General features: G+C 45.4%; 1 protein-coding gene across 1 annotated transcript in view; it reads left to right on the forward strand.

Annotated features, from left to right (window-relative positions):
• Nucleotides 1-20,227, forward strand: part of LOC149441488 (natural cytotoxicity triggering receptor 3 ligand 1-like) — a 64,815-nt gene that overhangs the window by 38,224 nt on the left and 6,364 nt on the right. The window contains exon 5 of the mRNA XM_089657279.1: nt 11,814-11,921. Coding sequence (XP_089513405.1) covers nt 11,814-11,921 — 108 coding nt within the window. The remainder of the gene's footprint in view (nt 1-11,813; nt 11,922-20,227) is intronic.

Consider the following 20,227-nt stretch of genomic DNA (forward strand, 5'->3'; position numbering starts at 1 on the left):
TGAGGAGACCTGAAAGTGGCACATGGCAGAGTGTGGCGATGGAGACAGCAGCAATGGGAGGCCGTACAGGGACCCATGACACACTCTGGACCTGGCAGCAGCATGAGGAGGCGGTACAGGGGCCCATGACAGATTACGGGCCTGGCAGCAGCATGAGGAGTCGGTACGGGGGCCCATGGCAGATTACGGGCCTGGCAGCAGCATGAGGAGGCGGTACAGGGGCCCATGGCAGAGTGGCGGAGCGTAAGCAGCTAAAATTGAAGGCCATACAGAGGCCTATGTTAAAAAGTCCCCCCAGCAGCAGTGTGGGGAGACGACTATCAAGAGTCCAATGGCAGAGTGGCGGAGCAGAAGCAGCTTCAATTGAAGGCCATACACAGGCCTAGATTTAAAAGTCCCTCACAGTTAATTCCAATAACGAACTCTACTCCTCCGTGCAATCTACTTACGAGACCCTGGGCAGGTCTGGGTCCAATTTGTGGTAGAGACTGGTTTTGTTCAGCCATGCTTGAGCGAGTAATAACAGGTCTGTGCTGCCCTTTGGTGTCTGGCTTAATGCGCACAACACTGAACGTCCCAGCATTTGTCAACGATTTGCCGTTAAGTGATGCAAACCCGCTGAACCACGTTCATGAGGAGCCGGTACAGGGGGCCATGAATCAGTATGGACCTGGCAGCAGCGTGAGCAGACGACAGAGGCACATGGCGCAGGGTGGCGGTGTAGGCAGCATTATTCTGAAGCCATACACAGGCCTAGGTTAAAAAGCGGAAGCCGTCAGCAGCGTGAGCAGACGACAGAGGCACATGGCGCAGGGTGGCGGTGGATGCAGAAGTATTCGGAAGCCAAACACAGGCCTCGGTTAAAAAGCGGAAGCCGTCAGCAGCGTGAGCAGACGACAGAGGCACATGGCGCAGGGTGGCGGTGGAGGCAGCAGCAATGGAAGGCCATACAGCACCCTATCACAAAATGGAACCCACCAACAGTGTAAGGAGACCTGAAAGTGGCACATGGCAGAGTCTGGCGATGAAGTCAGCAGCAATGGGAGGCCGTACAGGGACCCATGACACACTCTGGACCTGGCAGCAGCAAGAGGAGGCGGTACAGGGGCCCATGGCAGAGTGGCAAAGCGTAAGCAGCTTAAATTGAAGGCCATACAGAGGCCTATGTTAAAAAGTCCCCCAGCAGCAGTGTGGGGAGACGACTATCAAGAGTCCAATGGCAGAGTGGCGGAGCAGAAGCAGCTTCAATTAAAGGCCATACAGAGGCCTAGGTTTAAAAGTCCCCCCAGCAGAAGCGTGGGGAGACGACTATCAAGAGTCCAATGGCAGAGTGGCGGAGCGGAAGCAGCTTCAATTGAAGGCCATACACAGGCCTAGGTTAAAAAGTCCCCCCAGCAGCAGTGTGGGGAGATGACTATCAAGAGTCCAATGGCTGAGTGGCGATCCGGGAAGTCAGCGTTGTGATTGCAGATGCAATGCAGAGATTCTATGAGGTGATGCAGTGGGTGCGAAGAAGATCATATACCGTCGTACTTCCATCCATAAGACGGAACAACCTGCGAACCGGGAGCTTTATTGCCCTGACCCGCTGAGCAGCTTCTGGGATACCCAAGAGGCCCATGGCAGAGTGGCGGAGCGTAAGCAGCTTCAATTAAAGGCCATACAGAGGCCTATGTTAAAAAGTCCCCCCAGCAGCAGCGTGGGGAGACGACTATCAAGAGTCCAATGGCAGAGTGGCGGAGCGGAAGCAGCTTCAATTGAAGGCCATACACAGGCCTAGGTTAAAAAGTCCCCCCAGCAGCAGTGTGGGGAGACGACTATCAAGAGTCCAATGGCTGAGTGGCGATCCGGGAAGTCAGCGTTGTGATTGCAGATGCAATGCAGAAATTTTATGAGGTAATGCCGTGGGTGCGAAGAAGATCAAATGACGTCGTACTTCCATCCATAAGACGGAACAACCTGCGAACCGGGAGCTTTATTGCCCTGACCCGCTGAGCAGCTTCTGGGATACCCAAGAGTTTGGCTTCTGTGGGGAATATGGTTGAAAACTGAAACTTAAAGGCATGTTGACGGAAGGGCACCAGTGTCAGTGCTCCGGAGGGAATATAGCTTCAAAGCTGACACTTAAAGGTATATCGACGGTCAGAGACCACAGGAAGTGGAGCTTGCGTCTTAAATCGACTGAATGTGGCAGACGTGAAACGTCTACGGGCCGTATATGAAACGGGTTGTTCCTCTTTCTGGAATAAGTGTTGGAAATGGCCACTCTTTTTGGTGTGGCGTTTTGTCTATTTAATTCCGATAACGGACTCTACTCCTCCGTGCAATCTAGTTACGAGACCTTGGGCAGGTCTGGGTCCAATTTGTGGTAGAGACTGGTTTTGTTCAGCCATGCTTGAGCGAGTAATAACAGGTCTGTGCTGCCCTTTGGTGTCTGGCTTAATGCGCACAACACTGAACGTCCCAGCATTTGTCAACGATTTGCCGTTAAGTGATGCAAACCCGCTGAACCACGTTCATGAGAAGCCGGTACAGGGGGCCATGAATCAGTATGGACCTGGCAGCAGTGTGAGGAGACCCGAAAGTGGCACATGGCGCAGGGTGGCGGTGGAGGCAGCAGTATTCGGAAGACATACACAGGACTAGTTTAAAAAGCGGAAGCCGTCAGCAGCGTGAGCAGACGACAGGGGCACATGGCGCAGGGTGGCGGTGGAGGCAGCAGTATTCGGAAGCCATACACAGGCCTAGGTTTAAAACTGGAACCCAGCAGCGTGAGCAGACGACAAAGACGCACATGGCAGAGGATGGATCTGGCAGCAGTATGAGAAGGCGGTACAGGGGCCCGTGGCACAGTGTGGTGATGGGAGCTACAGCAACTGGATGCCAGAAAGTGGCCGATAGGGCTATATACTGCATGGAATTATAAAGTTGTAAAGACAGCGGCCTATAAGGCTATACACAGCATGAATATTATGACTTATTCTGAGAGTGGTTTGGAAGGCTATATACAAAAGTAATTCATGAGCTGTCCGGACAGCGGACAATAAGTACATATATACAAATCAATTCATCAGCTGTCCAGCCAGCGGCCTCAAAGGCGACACATATAGAAAGCAATTCATGAGCTGTTCAGACAGCGGCCTCTAAGGCGACAGATATACAAAGCAATTCCCGAGGTGTTCAGGGAGTGGCCTGAACGGCTAGGTTATTACTAAATATATTTTTGTGGCCAAACATCGGCCTATAAATAGATGTCTACACAGTGACAAAAAATTATGTCGCCAGACAGCGGCCCCTAAGGCGACAGATATACAAAGCAATTCCCGAGGTGTTCAGTGAGCGGCTTGAACGGCTAGGTTATTACTAAATATATCTTTCTGGCCAAACATCGGCCTATAAATAGATGTCTACACAGTGACAAAAAAGTAGGTCGCCTTACAGCGGCGTATCCTACAAATTGACATTATAAGAAATGGTTTAGACCAAAAAAAAAAAAAAAGCCCTTTGATGCGATGCTATACCTTAGTAGATTGTGGAAAGTCGACAAGTCAAGCGTAACTGTGTACATTACAGAAAATCTTAACAAGACAACCAAACATGTGGCCAAACCGTGACCGATACAACAAGTTAACAATGTAAGAAACAGGAGGGGGCCAAACCGTGGCCAATAAATAAACAGTCCACCTCATTGATGAGATGGACAACACGTGTCAAATAAATATTTAAAAAAATTGCTATTCCATCGGTCTGGAACTGGTCGACTATAAATAATTAAAAAGTTTAAATTCATGTGACAGTCGTCCAGCGACGTATAAATAATTTAAAAACACCAATTCATGAGGGGCCCGACCAGCAGAGTTCAAGTCATTAAAAAGGTTCAATTCATGTGACGGTCGTCCAGCGAAGTATAAATAATTTAAAAACCCCAATTCATGAGGGGCCCGACCTACAGAGTATAAGTCATTAAAAATGTGCAAAACATGAGTCGGCCGACCAGCAGCCTCTCAATAAAATATATATACAAATGTACGGATCAGGTGGAGGTCTTCCATTTGTCCCTAATAACATGTTTGGGGCATGATTCATGGCGGATTTAGTCAGTTGTGTCAGGAACTGGTGGTTTGAAATCCAGACTAATCCACGCCTGATTCATTTTCACAAACGTGAGTCTCTCCACACTTTGGGTGGACAGTCGTGTCCTCCGCGGAGTTACAATACCTCCTGCCGCACTAAACACGCGCTCCGATGCCACGCTACTGGCCGGGCATGACAGCCTTTCAAGGGCAAATTCAGCTAGTTGGGGCCAAAGGTCAAGTTTCGTTGCCCAGTAGTCAAGGGGATTGTCTACCTCGGTTGGCAGGGTGCTGTCCAAGTAGGCCCAAGCCTGTTGTTTGAGCTCCTGCTCCAGGTCCACCTGATGCTGCTGCTGCTGCGGCTGGTTAGTAGTTTCCTCACTGCGCTGGTGAAGAAAGCTACTCATCATCGACTGCAGACTGAGGCAGCCGCTGCTGGTGGAGCTGCCACTGCTCCTACCACCCCACCCCTCCCCTGCTGCCATGGCAGCGGAACGCGAGCACACAGGGCCCACAGTGTCTGAGGATGGACGTTGGCGCAGAAAGGCAGAGACCAACTGACTACATAGGTGGTTTTTATAGTACTTTATTTTGGCCTCCCTCTCAGCAGGTGTGAAAAAGGCCACCATTTTTGAACGGTAGCGAGGGTTCAACAAGGTGGACAGCCAAAAGTCATCCCTCTGTCTGATGGTTATTATTCGGCTGTCGCTACGCAAGCAACCGAGCATGCTATGGGCCATTTGTGCCAAGGAATGCGAGGGACTCCCTGCCTCCATCTCCACAGCATACTGCCACGGTGCGTCTGGGTCCTCTGTCTCCTCCTCTACCAGATGCTCCTGCTCCTCCACTCCTGTCCGCTGAGTGGAAAAACCACCCATTTCACTCAATAATTCCTGAGCACCAATGTCCTCCTCCTCCTCCTCCTCTTCTTCCTGTCCTGCCCCCACAGGGGTCATGTGGCATTGAGATCTGTGCGCCACGTCTACCGCACCCTGACCAGCCATTGTTAACAGCATTTGTTCCAGGACGTGCAACAGAGGAATGACGTTGCTCATCCCATAGTCCTGCCGACTCACGAATAGCGTGGCCTCCTCAAAGGGCCTGAGCAAGCGGCAGGTGTCACGCATGAGCTGCCAATGGCTGACATCTAAGTTACACAGGGGAGTACCTTTATCCGCTTGTAACATCAGGAAATCGGTGATGGCCTTTCGCTGCTCGTAAAGGCGGTCTAACATATGTAGGGTTGAATTCCACCTTGTTGCAACGTCGCAGATCAGGCGATGCTATGGAATTCCGTTCTGCCGCTGCAGCTCAAGGAGGGTGTTCTTTGCGGTGTAGGAATGGCTGAAATGCATGCACAGTTTACGTGACATTTTAAGGATGTCTTGCAGTGGGATGGTGGATTTTAGGAACCGCTTGACAACCAGATTGAACACGTGAGCCATGCAGGGCGCATGGCACAACCTTCCTTGACGCAGAGCAGACACCATGTTCTTTCCGTTGTCGGTCAACATGGTTCCGATTTTCAGTTTGCGCGGAGACAGCCATCTGTCGATTTCTCTGTTCATTACACTCAGAAGTTCCTCCCCTGTGTGACTACGTTTGCCAAGGCATACCAGGTGCAGCACAGCGTGACACCGTCGCGCCCTGCACATGTGATATGCCGGTCGGGTAATGGGACTTGGCACGGGGGTGGCGGCTGAGGACACGGCGGAAGAAGAGGTGGTAGAGGCGGACATCTTTGCTGGACCAAGGACGTGCAAACGTGGAGGCAAAAGCGGCGTGACCTGTCCAAGTTGCTGGTGCGGCTGTGCCGGCACCACGTTCACCCAGTGGGCCGTAAATGACATGTACTGTCCCTGACCGTAGTTACAGCTCCACACGTCGGCGCTGCCGTGCACTTTGGCAGAGACCGACATGCTCAAAGACTGGCCCACCATTTCTTCTACATGTGAATGCAGGGCTGGCACTGCCTTTTTGGCGAAGAAATGCTGGCTTGGCACTCTCCACCGCGGCGCGGCACAGGCCATCATTTCTCGGAAAGGTGCTGAGTCCACCACTTGGAAAGGGAGGGACTGCAGCACCAGCAACTTGGACAGGAGGACGTTCAGCTTCTGCACCGTCGGGTGCGTGCTCACAAACTGCTGTCTCTTGGAAACGGATTCCAAGAAAGACTGCTGACGGAATCCGTGAAGAGGAGTAGCAGGAGAAGGAGCATCTGAACGAGCGGAAGATGCCAACGAGCGACAACTCCCCTCAGCAGAGGTGTTGGAGCCTTGACTGGCTGATAGAGGGCGATTGACGTCGGGTGACGGAGTAAGTAACGGAGCGGGTGATGGAGCGGGGGCTGGGGCAGGCAGAACCGCCGTATCTTTATCACGGTTTTCCCAGGCCACCGAATGGCGACGCTGCATATGCTGACGCAACGCTGTAGTCCCAACATTGGCCCCCTGGCCACGCTTGACTTTCTGGCCACATAGTCGACATACGGCTACGTTTACTTCCTCGGGCGGCTTGACGAAAAATTGCCACACCGCCGAGTAGGAAACTTTACCCCCGCTACTCCTCACTGGCTGACTGCTACTTCCTCCGTGCGCACCGGCACCACTACTGGCCGTGGTGGTAGGCTGCAGTGGAGCTGGTGCTCTACTCCGTGGCAGTTTGGCTCCACTGACACTGCTGCGACCCTGCTGCCTCCTGGGCAACCCACCGACTGTTTTGCTCGCTGGCAAGCTGGCACCCTCTTCTCCTGATGATGCGGAAGCAATAGCCTGATGACGACGAGGCTGCCAAGTGCGATCAGCCTCATCATCATCAATTAGGGTCTCCGCGTCACTACTAGCCCCCTCGGCTGCGTGTGGGTCAGGAGACAGACCTGTCTCTAGACAGGCTACCGAGCCACTCTCCTCGCCAGTACTTCTTCGCCTGGCTGCTGAAGAGGCAGATGTCTCCCCCCGTTCCTGACCGCCCTCTGTTAGCTCTTCCTCACTGTACAGAGGGGCTGAGCCCACAGCATGCGATACTTCGCTTGGTGAGGGAACACCAAAAGACAGGGGCAGGTCGAGGACACGTGATTTCAGTGGGCTTGCTCCCGGGCCATGCCAACTAACGGTTGTGTCTGACGTACCCACCGACCGTTGGCTGTAGGTGTCAGAGGTGACCTGGGAAGAGGAAGACGACCGAGTCAACCAATCGATGACGGCAGGGTTGTCGGTGGAGACACGACCGCTGGATGACACCAGGAGCACTGGCCTCTGGCTGCGACTAGTGCTGCCTCGACCCCTTCCTCTGCTGCCACGTCTGCTCGCTCCTGAAACATTGCCTCTGCCACTCCTCTGCGTGTTGTCTGACATACTCTTTAATTCAATAAGCACCCCAAAAATAAAACCGGATTTAACTCTTTGAACGTACAATAGTGGTTGTGAAGCAGAAAGTCAGTTTATTTAGCACAATCGGTCAATTGCAGCTTGCCGTTGGCTGTAAACTGTACGTTTATGTCACTGGAATGCACTAATCACCCAAAAAATATTACCGCCACCCGGCGTGTATATGGATTTAACTCTTTGAACGTACAATAGTGGTTGTGAAGCAGAAAGTCAGTTTATTGTACACAATCGGTCAATTGCAGCTTGCCGTTGGCTGTAAACTGTACGTTTATGTCACTGGAATGCACTAATCACCCAAAAAATATTACCGGCAGCCGGCGTGTAAATGGATTTAACTCTTTGAACGTACAATAGTGGTTGTGAAGCAGAAAGTCAGTTTATTTTGCACAATCGGCAAACTGCAGCACCAACTGTGCACGACAGCCACCAAAAAAAAAAAGGGTGTATGTCACTTTAAATTTTCAATTCTTTGATAGCTGTGGCCCTAAGTAACGATTCTGTGTCCCTGAGTAACGATTCTGTGTCCCTGAGTAACGATTCTGTGTCCCTGAGTAACTATTCTGTGTCCCTGAGTAACGATTCTGTGTCCCTGAGTAACGATTCTGTGTCCCTGAGTAACGATTCTGTGGCCCTAAAGTCTCTGTGGCCCTAACTCTGTCCCTTAATACACACAGGTCTGTCTCTCTTGAATGACCGGAGGCTAATGGAGAATTCTAAGATGGCCGCGATTTATAGCTCCACCATTACACAGTGCTGGCTGGCTGCTGATTGGCTAATGCGATCACATGTCAAGAATGCATTATGGGTCAGCGCGCCTTGTCTGCGCGCCTTCCCAGAGATCCCCGCCCCATCTTCTCTGTCCATTTTCTCCGTCGCCACACATGTCGCCGCCATTTTTGGGAAAATTCGATTCGTGCATCCGAAGTTTGCTAATCTTCGGATTCGTCGCGAATCGAATTTTTCCAAATCTTCGGAACGAATTACAATTCGTCATGTTCGATTCGCTCATCTCTACTCATAGCAGCAACCAATCAGAGGTGGCCAGGTGGTTCTGCACACCCCAATATAAAAGAATAGGATGTAGCTGTAGATCCATCATGTTTCAGGGGAAAGGAGAGGGGAGATGGAAAGGAGATGAAAGGGAAAGGAAAAGGAAAGGAGAGGAAAATGAGAGGAAAAGGAAAGGAGAGGAAAAGGAAAAGTGGGAAAGGAAAGGAAAGGAAAGAAGAGGAAAAAAAAGGAGAGGGAAAGGAAAGGAGCGGAAAAGGAAAGGAGAGGAGAGGGAAAGGAAAGGGGAGGGGGAGGAAAGGAGAGGAAAAGGAGAGGGAAAGGAAAGGAGAGAAAAGGAAATGAAAGGAAAGGAGAGGAAAGGGAAAGGAGAGGAAAAGGAAAGGAGAAGAAAAGGAAAGAAGAGGAAAGGGAAAGGTAAATAAAATGAAAGGAGAGGAAAATGAAAGGAGAGGAAAAGGAAATGAAAGGTAAGGAGAGGGAAAAGAAAGGAGAGGAAAAGGAAATGAAAGGAGAGGAAAATGAAAGGAAAGGAGAGGAAAAGGAAATGAAAGGAGAGGAAAGGGAAAAAAGAGGAAAAGAAAAGAAGAGGGAAAGGAAAGGAGAGGAAAAAGAAAGGAGAGGAGAGGGAAAGGAAAGAAGAGGAAAAGGTGGGGAAAGGGAAAGGAACGGAAAGAAATGGAAAGGAAAGGAGAGGAAAAGGAAAAGAAAAGGAGAGGGAAAGGAAAGGAAAGGAAAGGAAAGGAGAGGAGAGGGGAGGAAAGGAGAGTGGAGGATAGGAAAGGAGAGGGAAAGGAAAGGAACTGAATTTGGTTGAAAACAAATCAATGAATCAAATTGAAACAAAATGTGTTACAAATGCAACGAAACAAAACTAGTAACTAAGGAAAGGAGAGGAAAAGAAAAGGATGAGTAAGGAAAGGAGAGGAAAAGGCAAGGAGAGGAAAGGGAAAAGGAAAGGAAAAGAGAGGTAAAGGAAAGGAGAGGGAAAGGAAAGAGAAGGAGAGGAAAAAGGAAAGGGAAAAAAGGAGAGGGAAAGGAAAAAAAGAGAGGGAAAAAAAAGGAGAGGGAAAGGAGAGGAAAAGGAAAGGAAAGGAGAGCAATAGGAGAGGGAAATGAAAGGACAGGGAAAGGAAAGGAGAGGAACGGAAAGGAAAGGAACTGAGAGGAAAATGAAAGGAGAGGAAAAGGAAAGAAGAGGAGAGGAGGAGGAAAGGAAAAGAAAAGGAGAGGAAAATGATAGGAAAGGAGAGGAAAATGATAGGAAAAGAGAGGAATATGAAAGCAGAGGAAAAGGAAAGGAGAGGAAAAGGAAAGGAGAGGGAAAGGAGAGGAAAAGGAAAGGAGAGGAAAAGGAAAGGAGAGGGAAAGGAAAGGAGAGGGAAAGGAAAGGAGAGGAAAAGGAAATAAAGGGAAAGGAGAGGGAAAGGAAAGGTAAGGAAAGGAGAGGGAAAGGAAAGGAAAGGAGAGGGAAAGAGAGTGGAGGAGAGGGAAAGGAAGGGAGAGGAATTGAATTTGGTTGAAAACAAATCAACGAATCAAATTGAAACAAAATTTGTTACAAATGCAACAAAACAAAATTAGTAACTAAGGAAAGGAGAGGAAAGGGAAAAGGAAAGGAAAAGAGAGGGAAAGGAGAGGGAAAGGAAAGAGAAGGAGAGGAAAAAGGAAAGGGAAAAAAGGAGAGGGAAAGGAAAGGAAAAAAAGAGAGGGAAAAAAAGGAGAGGGAAAGGAGTTGAAAAGGAAAGGAAAAGAGAGGAAAAGGAAATGAAAGGAGAGGGAGAGGAGAGGAAAAGGAAAGGAAAGGAGAGGAACGGAAAGGAAAGGAACGGAGAGGAAAATGAAAGGAGAGGAAAAGAAAAGAAGAGGAGAGGGAAAGGAAAAGAAAAGGAGAGGAAAATGATAGGAAAGGAGAGGAAAATGAGAGGAAAAGAGAGGAAAATGAAAGGAGAGGAGAGGAAAAGGAAAGGAGAGGACAAGGAAAGGAAAGGAGAGCAAAATGAAATGAAAGGAGAGGAAAAGGAAATGAAAGGAAAGGAGAGGAAAGGAGAGGAAAGGGAAAGAAGAGGGAAAGGAAAGGAAAGGAGATAAAGAAAGGAGAGGGAAAGGAAAAAGAAAGGAAAGGAGGGGAAAGGAAAGGTAAGGAGAGGAAAAGAAAAGGAAAGGAAAGGCGAGGGAAGGGAAAGGCAAAGGAAAGGAGAGGGAAAGAAGAGGGGAGGAAAGGAGAGTGGAGGAAAGGAAAGGAGGGGGAAAGGAAAGGAAAGTAGAGGAAAGAAGAGGAAAAGGAGGGGAAAGGAAAGGAAAGGAGAGGGAAAAGGAATGGAAAGAAAAGGAAAGGAGAGGAAAAGGAAGTGAAAATGAAATGAAAGGAAAGTAGAGGGAAAGGAAAGGAGAGGGGAGGAGAGGAAAGGAGAGGGAAAGGAAAGTAAAGGAGAGGAATTGAATTTGGTTGAAAACAAATCAGCAAATCAAATTGAAACAAAATTTGTTACAAATGCAACAAAACAAAATTAGTAACTAAGGAAAGGAGAGGAAAAGGAAAGGACTGGAAAGGAAAGAAAAAGGAAAGGAGAGGAAAGGGAAAAGGAAAGGAAAAGAGAGGGAAAGGAAAGGAGAGGGAAATGAAAGGAAAGGAGAGGGAAAGGAAAGGGAAGGAGAGGAAAAGGAAAGGAGAGAGAAAGGAGAGGAAAGGGAATGGAAAGGAAAGGAGAGATTAAGGAAAAAGAAGGGAAAAGGAAAGGAGAGGAGAGGAAAAGGAAAGGAAAGGAAAGGAGAGGGAAAGGAAAGAGAAAAGAAAGGAGAGGAAAAATAAAGGAGAGGAAAAGGAAAGGAGAGTGAAAGGAAAGGGAAGGAGAGGAAATGGAGAGGAAAAGGAAAGGAGAGGGGAGGAAAGGAAAGGAAAGGAGAGGGAAAGGAAAGGAGAGGGAAGGAAAGGAAAGGAGAGGAATTGAATTCGGTTGAAAACAAATCAACAAATCAAATTGAAATGAAATTCGTTACAAATGAAACAAAATGAAATTAGTAACTTAACAAATCCACACAAAACAAATGTTTTCATTCTGCAGATGTCTAATCTGAACCCAGACCAGTTCATTCATCACCAGTCAGGAAGCATCCTGGGGCAGAAAGTGAAAAAAAAAAAAGCAAACTCTTGCTTGAGGAGAATATAATTGAGGAGAGTTGTACAATCCAATCCTCACATTTGGGGAGGTTAAGATGCGGAGCTGTTAAAGTGAAGGAAACATCGTAGACATCGGTTTATAGTCGGGAAAAGCAGAAATGTTGTTGGGATTGTTTTCCAGACATTCAGAAATACAATTACACTTATTGTGCTTTTCTTTTATAGTATCGGGTCGAAGGATGAAAGTTGTTTTGGGGGTAATCTTTACGGTATCATCCATCACAGCATTGGTCTTGTCTGGTTTATTTTTACACTTCCTGAGGAATTTTGGTGGTAAGTTTGTGAAAGTCCAGATATGTCCACAATCTGGTATACAATGTAAGCCATGCATCAGCCAACAGGCCTCTTGTACAGCCCCAGGTAGTAGAGTTGGGTGTAACACCAGAATGTTGGACCAGAGGAGCCTTCTGCAGGAAGTCCTAAAGGCATGTAGGGGGCGGGTGTTTAGTGATGTCACATGAGATTGTTATTTTGTTCATTTCTTTTGAAACTGATTGTTTTTTCCAAAGAAATATCAGTTACTTCACCAACGATCATAGAAATGATAACATGCATGCTTATGATGATCTCAGACCAAAGGCAACACATTTTGGGTTGGTAAACTCCATTCTCAACAGTAGCTATTCAAGTAAGCCTAAAGCATCCTGGGTCCCTTTAAATGTTTCTGTTTAATGGATTTCTTGATTCAACAGGTCTGGCAGTAATCAGGCCTGGGCGTGGCAAGTGAAATTTAACTCAACTTTCCAATAAATGCGGTTAATCATAGTTCATTCATGATTTAGCAAGGGAGGGGAGAAGCAATTACTTTTTCACATAGGGAAGAACAAATAAAATGTGTTTCATTTTGTAGCATTTGTAATTAAATTTGTTTAGTGTAGTTTGTTTTCAAACGGAATTCTAATTTTTTTCCAATGGATTTGAACCGAATTTGAATAAAAAATAACGAATCGATCCAAATTCATTGTGAAGAATAGCTGGTTCTATTCTATTTGAAATTCAAATTTTGTAAGGCCGTTTTATTCTTTCTGTTCTATTTTTATTTTATTGTTTTTTATTTTCTATTCTTTCCTATGGTATTTTATTCTATTTTACTCTATTCTATTTTTTTCAAAAACACTAATACACAGTCTTTAAAGGAAATCAGCAATATGTTTACAGTTCGAATTTGTTTTCAAATTCAATTCAAATTATTTCGGACTAAATTTTGTTTCGTTATTTTGGATTCGTTTAAATTTCTATTGTAATTCAGAAATATCCGAAACTCTGTATAATGAAAATTTAGTCCCAGTTTTGATTTGGAGCAAAGCAAACAGCACGTCTACCAAATGCTAAGAAGTGTGTACCATTTTTTTTTTTCTCTTCCTTTCCTTGTCTTCCTTCAGTCTGCTAATTAAGGGGCGGGGTTAATTGGTCTCAGGTGATACAGGCCCTATATAACTTGCTGTAGAGCTCACATCTGTGTCTGGCATTTTTTGCTGGCTGATCACTAAAAGAGTGGGAAATTTGAAAGTTTTACTTTTGACTGCTGGTGCTTGTAGTTGCTTTATTTTCTTCTTTGGGTCTTGCTAAAAGCTCTTACTTTTTTAAATCCCTTTTTCTGTCACTTTTTAAATAGTTCTTTTTCTCTTCCTTTCCTTGTCTTCCTTCACTCTGCTAATTAAGGGGAGGGGCTAATTGGTCCCAGGTGATACAGGTCCTATATAACTTGCTGTAGAGCTCACTCTGAGCATGCTCGTTTTTTAGCTTAAAAATAAATAGTGTAGCGCTAATTATACTAACAATTACGTGTTACGATGCACAAACTCTATATACATCCCCTACATATATATATCCAAGGTGATAAATCAATACATAAATAATAAAATAGTTGTGTCATACGTGAATTCCCTCACGGGGAATATTTAGTGAAAAAAGTGACAAACACGCTCCTATTTGCACATTGTGAAACAATATGTATACTGGTGCACAAAATTAGTGAACAAATAATCTATTCAAAAAAGTCCAAAATGATATAATAATAATAATACGATAATTTGTAGTGATCCTCACACTTCACTCTTCATGCAAGAATATATAATGTGCCGTATACGTGGTACACACGTGCCAATCCTTTACCAGCCAAAATACCCCCTCACCTCCTTCATTAGACCCCACAGGGTCAACACGCTTTGAGGATCAAGTGATCCTATCAGAATGGGTCCCTCTCAGGCTTTCCCCTCACGTCTCCAGCCTCCAACAGACTAACAGCCAGCTCCTCACAGGATCATGATAAGACACAAACAGAGACCCTCCATGCAATCGGTTTTTATTGCATCAAATTTAAAACGACAACAAGAATTACACTCACATTTGCCCACGAGTTTTCCAGCTTTTGCCACATGCTATGGGTGTACTGCATGGGTGTACTCAACAGGGTGATCCAATATGGCCCCCACGCCGGAAATAACGTCACCGGAAGCTCCTCCCCATGTACCGACGCGTTGCGCCACGCCCGCCTCGTGACTTCATCAGGTATCAATTAAAAGAACTAGGCTGCAAGTTGAAGGGAAGGACCTCCAAGAAATGGGAGTTCTTCATAAAAACTGTATGTGAACACACTGCAAAATATACTCCCATGGGCAACAAGTATAAAAGGCTTATGTGGCGTTTCGGCCAAAGTTAAAAAGGCTATAGATAATAAGAAAAGAGCTTTTATTAAATATAAAATGAAGGAACGCGATCATCGTTTACACATTACAAAAAAATTAACAGAATATGCAAAAAAGAAATAAAGGCGCAAAAATTGAAAACGAACGACAGATTGCAAAAGATAGCAGAACCAACCCCAAAAATTCTTCAAATATATTAAACGTAAAAAGGTTCGGTCCGAGCATGTAGGCCCTTTACAGAACCATCTAGAGGGGTGACTGGGGACAAAGAGAAGGCAAATTTATTTAATCCCTTCTTCAGCTCTGTGTATAGAAAGGAGCATGGGGGGGCTCTTGTCCATAATGGGGGGTGGTACTGACACAGCTCCAGATGATCCACATTGGCTCACAATTGATATGATCCAGAAATATATAGCCAGAATAAAGGTGAATAAAGCCCCTGGACCGGATGGCATACACCCACGGGGCCTTAAAGAATTCAGCTCTGTCATTTCACAGCCATTGTTTCTCATTTTTAGGGACTCTTTAATGACTGGCATAGTACCACTGGATTGGCGTAAGGCCAATGTTGTGCCAATATTTAAAAATGGGTCAAAATCTTTACCAAGTAATTATAGACTTGTTAGTTTAACTTCTATAGTTGGGAAGATACTGGAGAGTTTAATAAAAGACACATAGAGGAGTTCTTGCTGGAAACAAATAATTTAAGCAACAGACGGCATGGATTCATGAAAGACAGAAGTTGTCACACAAATCTGATTACTTTTTATGAGGAGGTGAGCAAAACCTTGGACAGAGGGGTGGCTGTGGACGTGGTATACTTGGACAGAGGGGTGGCTGTGGACGTCGTATACTTGGACAGAGGGGTGGCGGTGGACGTGGTATACTTGGACAGAGGGGTGGCGGTGGACGTGGTATACTTAGATTTTGCAAAAGCATGTGACACTGTTCCCCACACACGGCTAATGTGTAAGGTAAAGTCTACAGGCTTGGAAAAATTTGTATGTAAATGGATAGAAAACTGGCTTAAAGATTGTATTCAGAGAGTAGTAGTTAATGATTCATACTAGGAATGGTCTAGGGGTGTCAGTGGGGTACCCCAAGGTTCAGTGTTATTAGTGGGGTACCCCAGGGTTCAGTGTTATTAGTGGGGTACCCCAAGGTTCAGTGTTATTAGTGGGGTACCCCAAGGTTCAGTGTTGGGACCCTTACTTTTTAACATATTTATAAATGATATACAGTCTGAGATTATAAATCCCATTTCAGACTTTGCAGATGACACCAAGCTGTGCCGGGAATAACGTCCTTACAGGATGTCTTCAACTTACAAGCCGACCTCAATGCTCTGTGTAATTGGGGGACTATGGGGCCAATGAGGTTCAATGTTGATAAATGTAAGGTTCTGCACTTGGAGGTTAAGAATATGCATCATACATACTAGGGGGGTACAACTGGGGGGGTCAATGGTGGAGAAGAATCTGGGGGGGCCAATGGTGGAGAAGGATCTGGGGGAATCAATGGTGGAGAAGAATCTGGGGGGGGCAATGGTGGAGAAGGATCTGGGGGTTCTGGTAGGTCACAAGCTTAATAATGGCAGCAATGCCAAGCTGCGGGTTCTAAAGCGAGCAAAATCCTCTCTTGTATTAAAAGAGTTATAGACTCCAGAGAGAGAGATATCATATTACCCCCCCCCCTTCCCCCGGTACAAATCATTAGTAACACCTCATTTGGAATATGCAGTTCAGTTTTGGGCACCCATTCACAAAAAGAACATTGGGGAACTGGAGAAAGTACAGAGAAGGACAACTACACTGATAAGAGGCATGGAGGAGATCAGCTATGAGGAAAGATTAGAGGAACTGAATGTATTCTCTCTTGAGAACAGGAGATTAAACACTTGCCGCCCAGCCACCGCATATAAACGGCGGCATGGCGGCGCTCGTAGGCAAAAGCACGTTTTAAAACGGCTGCTCTCAAAACAGGTAGGGGGCACGCATGAGGCGTGCGCCCGCCCTACCTGTCCCGCGGGTGTCAGCAGCGGGTGTCAGCCGACGGGTCACGGCCGGTTTTTACCGGCCGTTTTCCCGCGATTGCCGGTGATCGCTAACACAGAGCAGAGCATTGTTTACACACAGCCCTGTTCTGTCTCAGTACTCTGACAGCTTGTGAGAAACTGCAGAGTTCCTCTCCCTCGATCAGCCCCCCCTCCCTCCCCCATCCAGCGCCGAGTAGCAAACAGAGGCCTGGTCATTAAAGGGGGTAAATCCTCAGGTGCTCAAGTGGTTAAGGGGGGATATGATCTCCATGTATAATACATAAGGGGGATATGATCTCCATGTATAATACATAAGGGGGGATATGATCTCCATGTATAATACATAAGGGGGGATATGATCTCCATGTATAATACATAAGGGGGGGGATATGATCTCCATGTATAATACATAAGGGGGGGATATGATCTCCATGTATAATACATAAGGGGGATATGATCTCCATGTATAATACATAAGGGGGGATATGATCTCCATGTATAATACACAAGGGGGGATACGATCTCCATGTATAATACATAAGGGGGGGATACGATCTCCATGTATAATACATAAGGGGGATATGATCTCCATGTATAATACATAAGGGGGGGATATGATCTCCATGTATAATACATAAGGGGGGATATGATCTCCATGTATAATACATAAGGGGGGGATATGATCTTCATGTATAATACATAAGGGGGATATGATCTCCATGTATAATACATAAGGGGGGATATGATCTCCATGTAGAATACATAAGGGGGGGATATGATCTCCATGTATAATACATAAGGGGGGGTATGATCTCCATATATAATACATAAGGGGGGATATGATCACCATGTATAATACATAAGGGGGGATATGATCACCGTGTATAAATACATAAGGGGGGATATGATCTCCATGTATAATACATAAGGGGGGATATGATCTCCATGTATAATACATAAGGGGGATATGATCTCCATGTATAATACATAAGGGGGGATATGATCTCCATGTATAATACATAAGGGGGGATATGATCTCCATGTATAATACATAAGGGGGGATATGATCTCCATGTATAATACATAAGGGGGGATATGATCACCATGTATAATACATAAGGGGGGATATGATCTCCATGTATAATACATAAGGGGGGATATGATCACCATGTATAATACATAAGGGGGATATGATCGCCATATATAATACATAAGGGGGGATATTATCGCCATGTATAATACATAAGTGGGGGGATATGATCTCCATGTATAATACATAAGGGGGGGATATGATCTCCATGTATAATACATAAGGGGGGATATGATCTCCATGTATAATACATAAGGGGGGGGATATGATCTCCATGTATATTACATAAGGGGGATATGATCTCCATGTATAATACATAAGGGGGGGATATGATCTCCATGTATAATACATAAGGGGGGGATATGATCTCCATGTGTAATACATAAGGGGGGATATGATCTCCATGTATAATACATAAGGGGGGGATATGATCTCCATGTATAATACATAAGGGGGGATATGATCTCCATGTATAATACATAAGGGGGGATATGATCTCCATGTATAATACATAAGGGGGGGTATGATCACTTGTATAATACATAAGGGGGGATATGATCTCCATGTATAATACATGAGGGGGGATATGATCACCATGTATAATACATAAGGGGGGGATATGATCTCCATGTATAATACATAAGGGGGGATATGATCTCTATGTATAATACATAAGGGGGATATGATCTCCATGTGTAATACATAAGGGGGGATATGATCTCCATGTATAATACATAAGGGGGGGATATGATCTCCATGTATAATACATAAGGGGGGATATGATCTCCATGTATAATACATAAGGGGGGATATGATCTCCATGTATAATACATACGGGGGGATATGATCTCCATGTATAATACATAAGGGGGGGTATGATCACTTGTATAATACATAAGGGGGGATATGATCTCCATGTATAATACATGAGGGGGGATATGATCACCATGTATAATACATAAGGGGGGGATATGATCTCCATGTATAATACATAAGTGGGGATATGATCTCCATATATAATACATAAGGGGGGATATGATCTCCATGTATAATACATAAGGGGGGATATGATCTCCATGTATAATACATAAGGGGGGATATGATCTCCATGTCTAATACATAAGGGGGGATATGATCTCCATGTCTAATACATAAGGGGGGATATGATCTCCATGTATAATACATAAGGGGGGATATGATCACCATGTATAATACATAAGGGGGATATGATCGCCATATATAATACATAAGGGGGGATATGATCTCCATGTATAATACATAAGGGGGGATATGATCTCCATGTATAATACATAAGGGGGGATATGATCTCCATGTATAATACATAAGGGGGGATATGATCTCCATGTATAATACATAAGGGGGATATAATCACTGTGTATAATACATAAGGGGGGATATGATCACCATGTATAATACAAAAGGGGGGATATGATCTCCATGTATAATACATAAGGGGGGATATGATCTCCATGTATAATACATAAGGGGGGATATGATCTCCATGTATAATACATAAGGGGGGGATATGATCTCCATGTATAATACATAAGGGGGATATGATCTCCATGTATAATACATAAGGGGGGATATGATCTCCATGTATAATACATAAGGGGGGATATGATCTCCATGTATAATACATAAGGGGGGATATGATCTCCATGTATAATACATAAGGGGGGATATGATCTCCATGTATAATACATCAGTGGTACATATAGTGAACTATAAAGGAAGTGTATAGGAATGCTTCTTATCTATGCTGATGCGACTTCTGTGAGATAACATGAAAGTCTACGGGACTGAATTCTCACCAGGAACCTTTTCCAAAATCGCACTGCGCCAGGTTGATTAGAAGGGCACCATTGAATATAATGTGATTTCCTGTGTCATGTGATTATGTAAATGGAGGCTTGTGAACCTCCCACAGGTGTGTTGCATTTTTGATGCATTTTTTCAATTGGATCGTAACCTGTGACTGGTTGGCTGTTAGGCTTCTTTCACACTGATCCCCCACAAAAACACAGCAAAAGCATATATGTGTTTTTGACATGCTTTTGCCGTGCTTTCTGAGCGTTTTTTAAAGGACATGTGACTTAACCACTTGCCTTCCCGAGCATCCCCCTCCTGACCCGGCCATTTTTTTGCAATATGGCGCTGCGTTACTTTAACTGACATTTGTGCAGTCATGCAGTGCTGCACCCAAATTAAATTTATGTCCTTTTGTTCTCATAAATAGAACCTTCTTTTGGTGGTATTTGATCGCCTGTGCGTTTTTTTTAATTTTGTTTGTGCTATAAACAAAAAAAGACCGACAATTTTGAGAAAAAAAAACATTCTGACACGGGGGGGGGGGGGGGGGACTGACTTGGTGTCACTGACATCCCAATGGCACCAATACAGTGATCAGTGCAAATAAAAAGTACCAACACTGTACTAATGGCACTGGGCAGGAAGGGGTTAACATAAGGGGTGATCAAAGGGTTAACTGTGTGCTGTGTGTGTGTTTCACTGTAAGCATGCTGCTATGCAGAGCCATACAAAGCAGTGTGCAGGAGCTGACGGGAGAGATTTGTGTTGTTTATACACAGGTCTCATCCCTATTGGAGATACTCGGGTGAACACCGGGTGCTGGTGAGAAATCACAGGGGTGGGTCCAATGATTGACAGCCAAGACCGTAGCCTGGAACTGCAAAATCACATATATCTGCATGATTTTGTGCACCCGTGCTGCCCTGTAGCTGTATTTCTGCTATAGGGTGACGCGAAATTGGTTAAAAACTGC

The sequence above is a fragment of the Staurois parvus genome, unplaced genomic scaffold (assembly GCF_062004578.1).
Source record: "Staurois parvus isolate SC_StPar_1 unplaced genomic scaffold, SC_StPar_1.0 ptg000979l, whole genome shotgun sequence".
NCBI lineage: Eukaryota > Metazoa > Chordata > Amphibia > Anura > Ranidae > Staurois > Staurois parvus.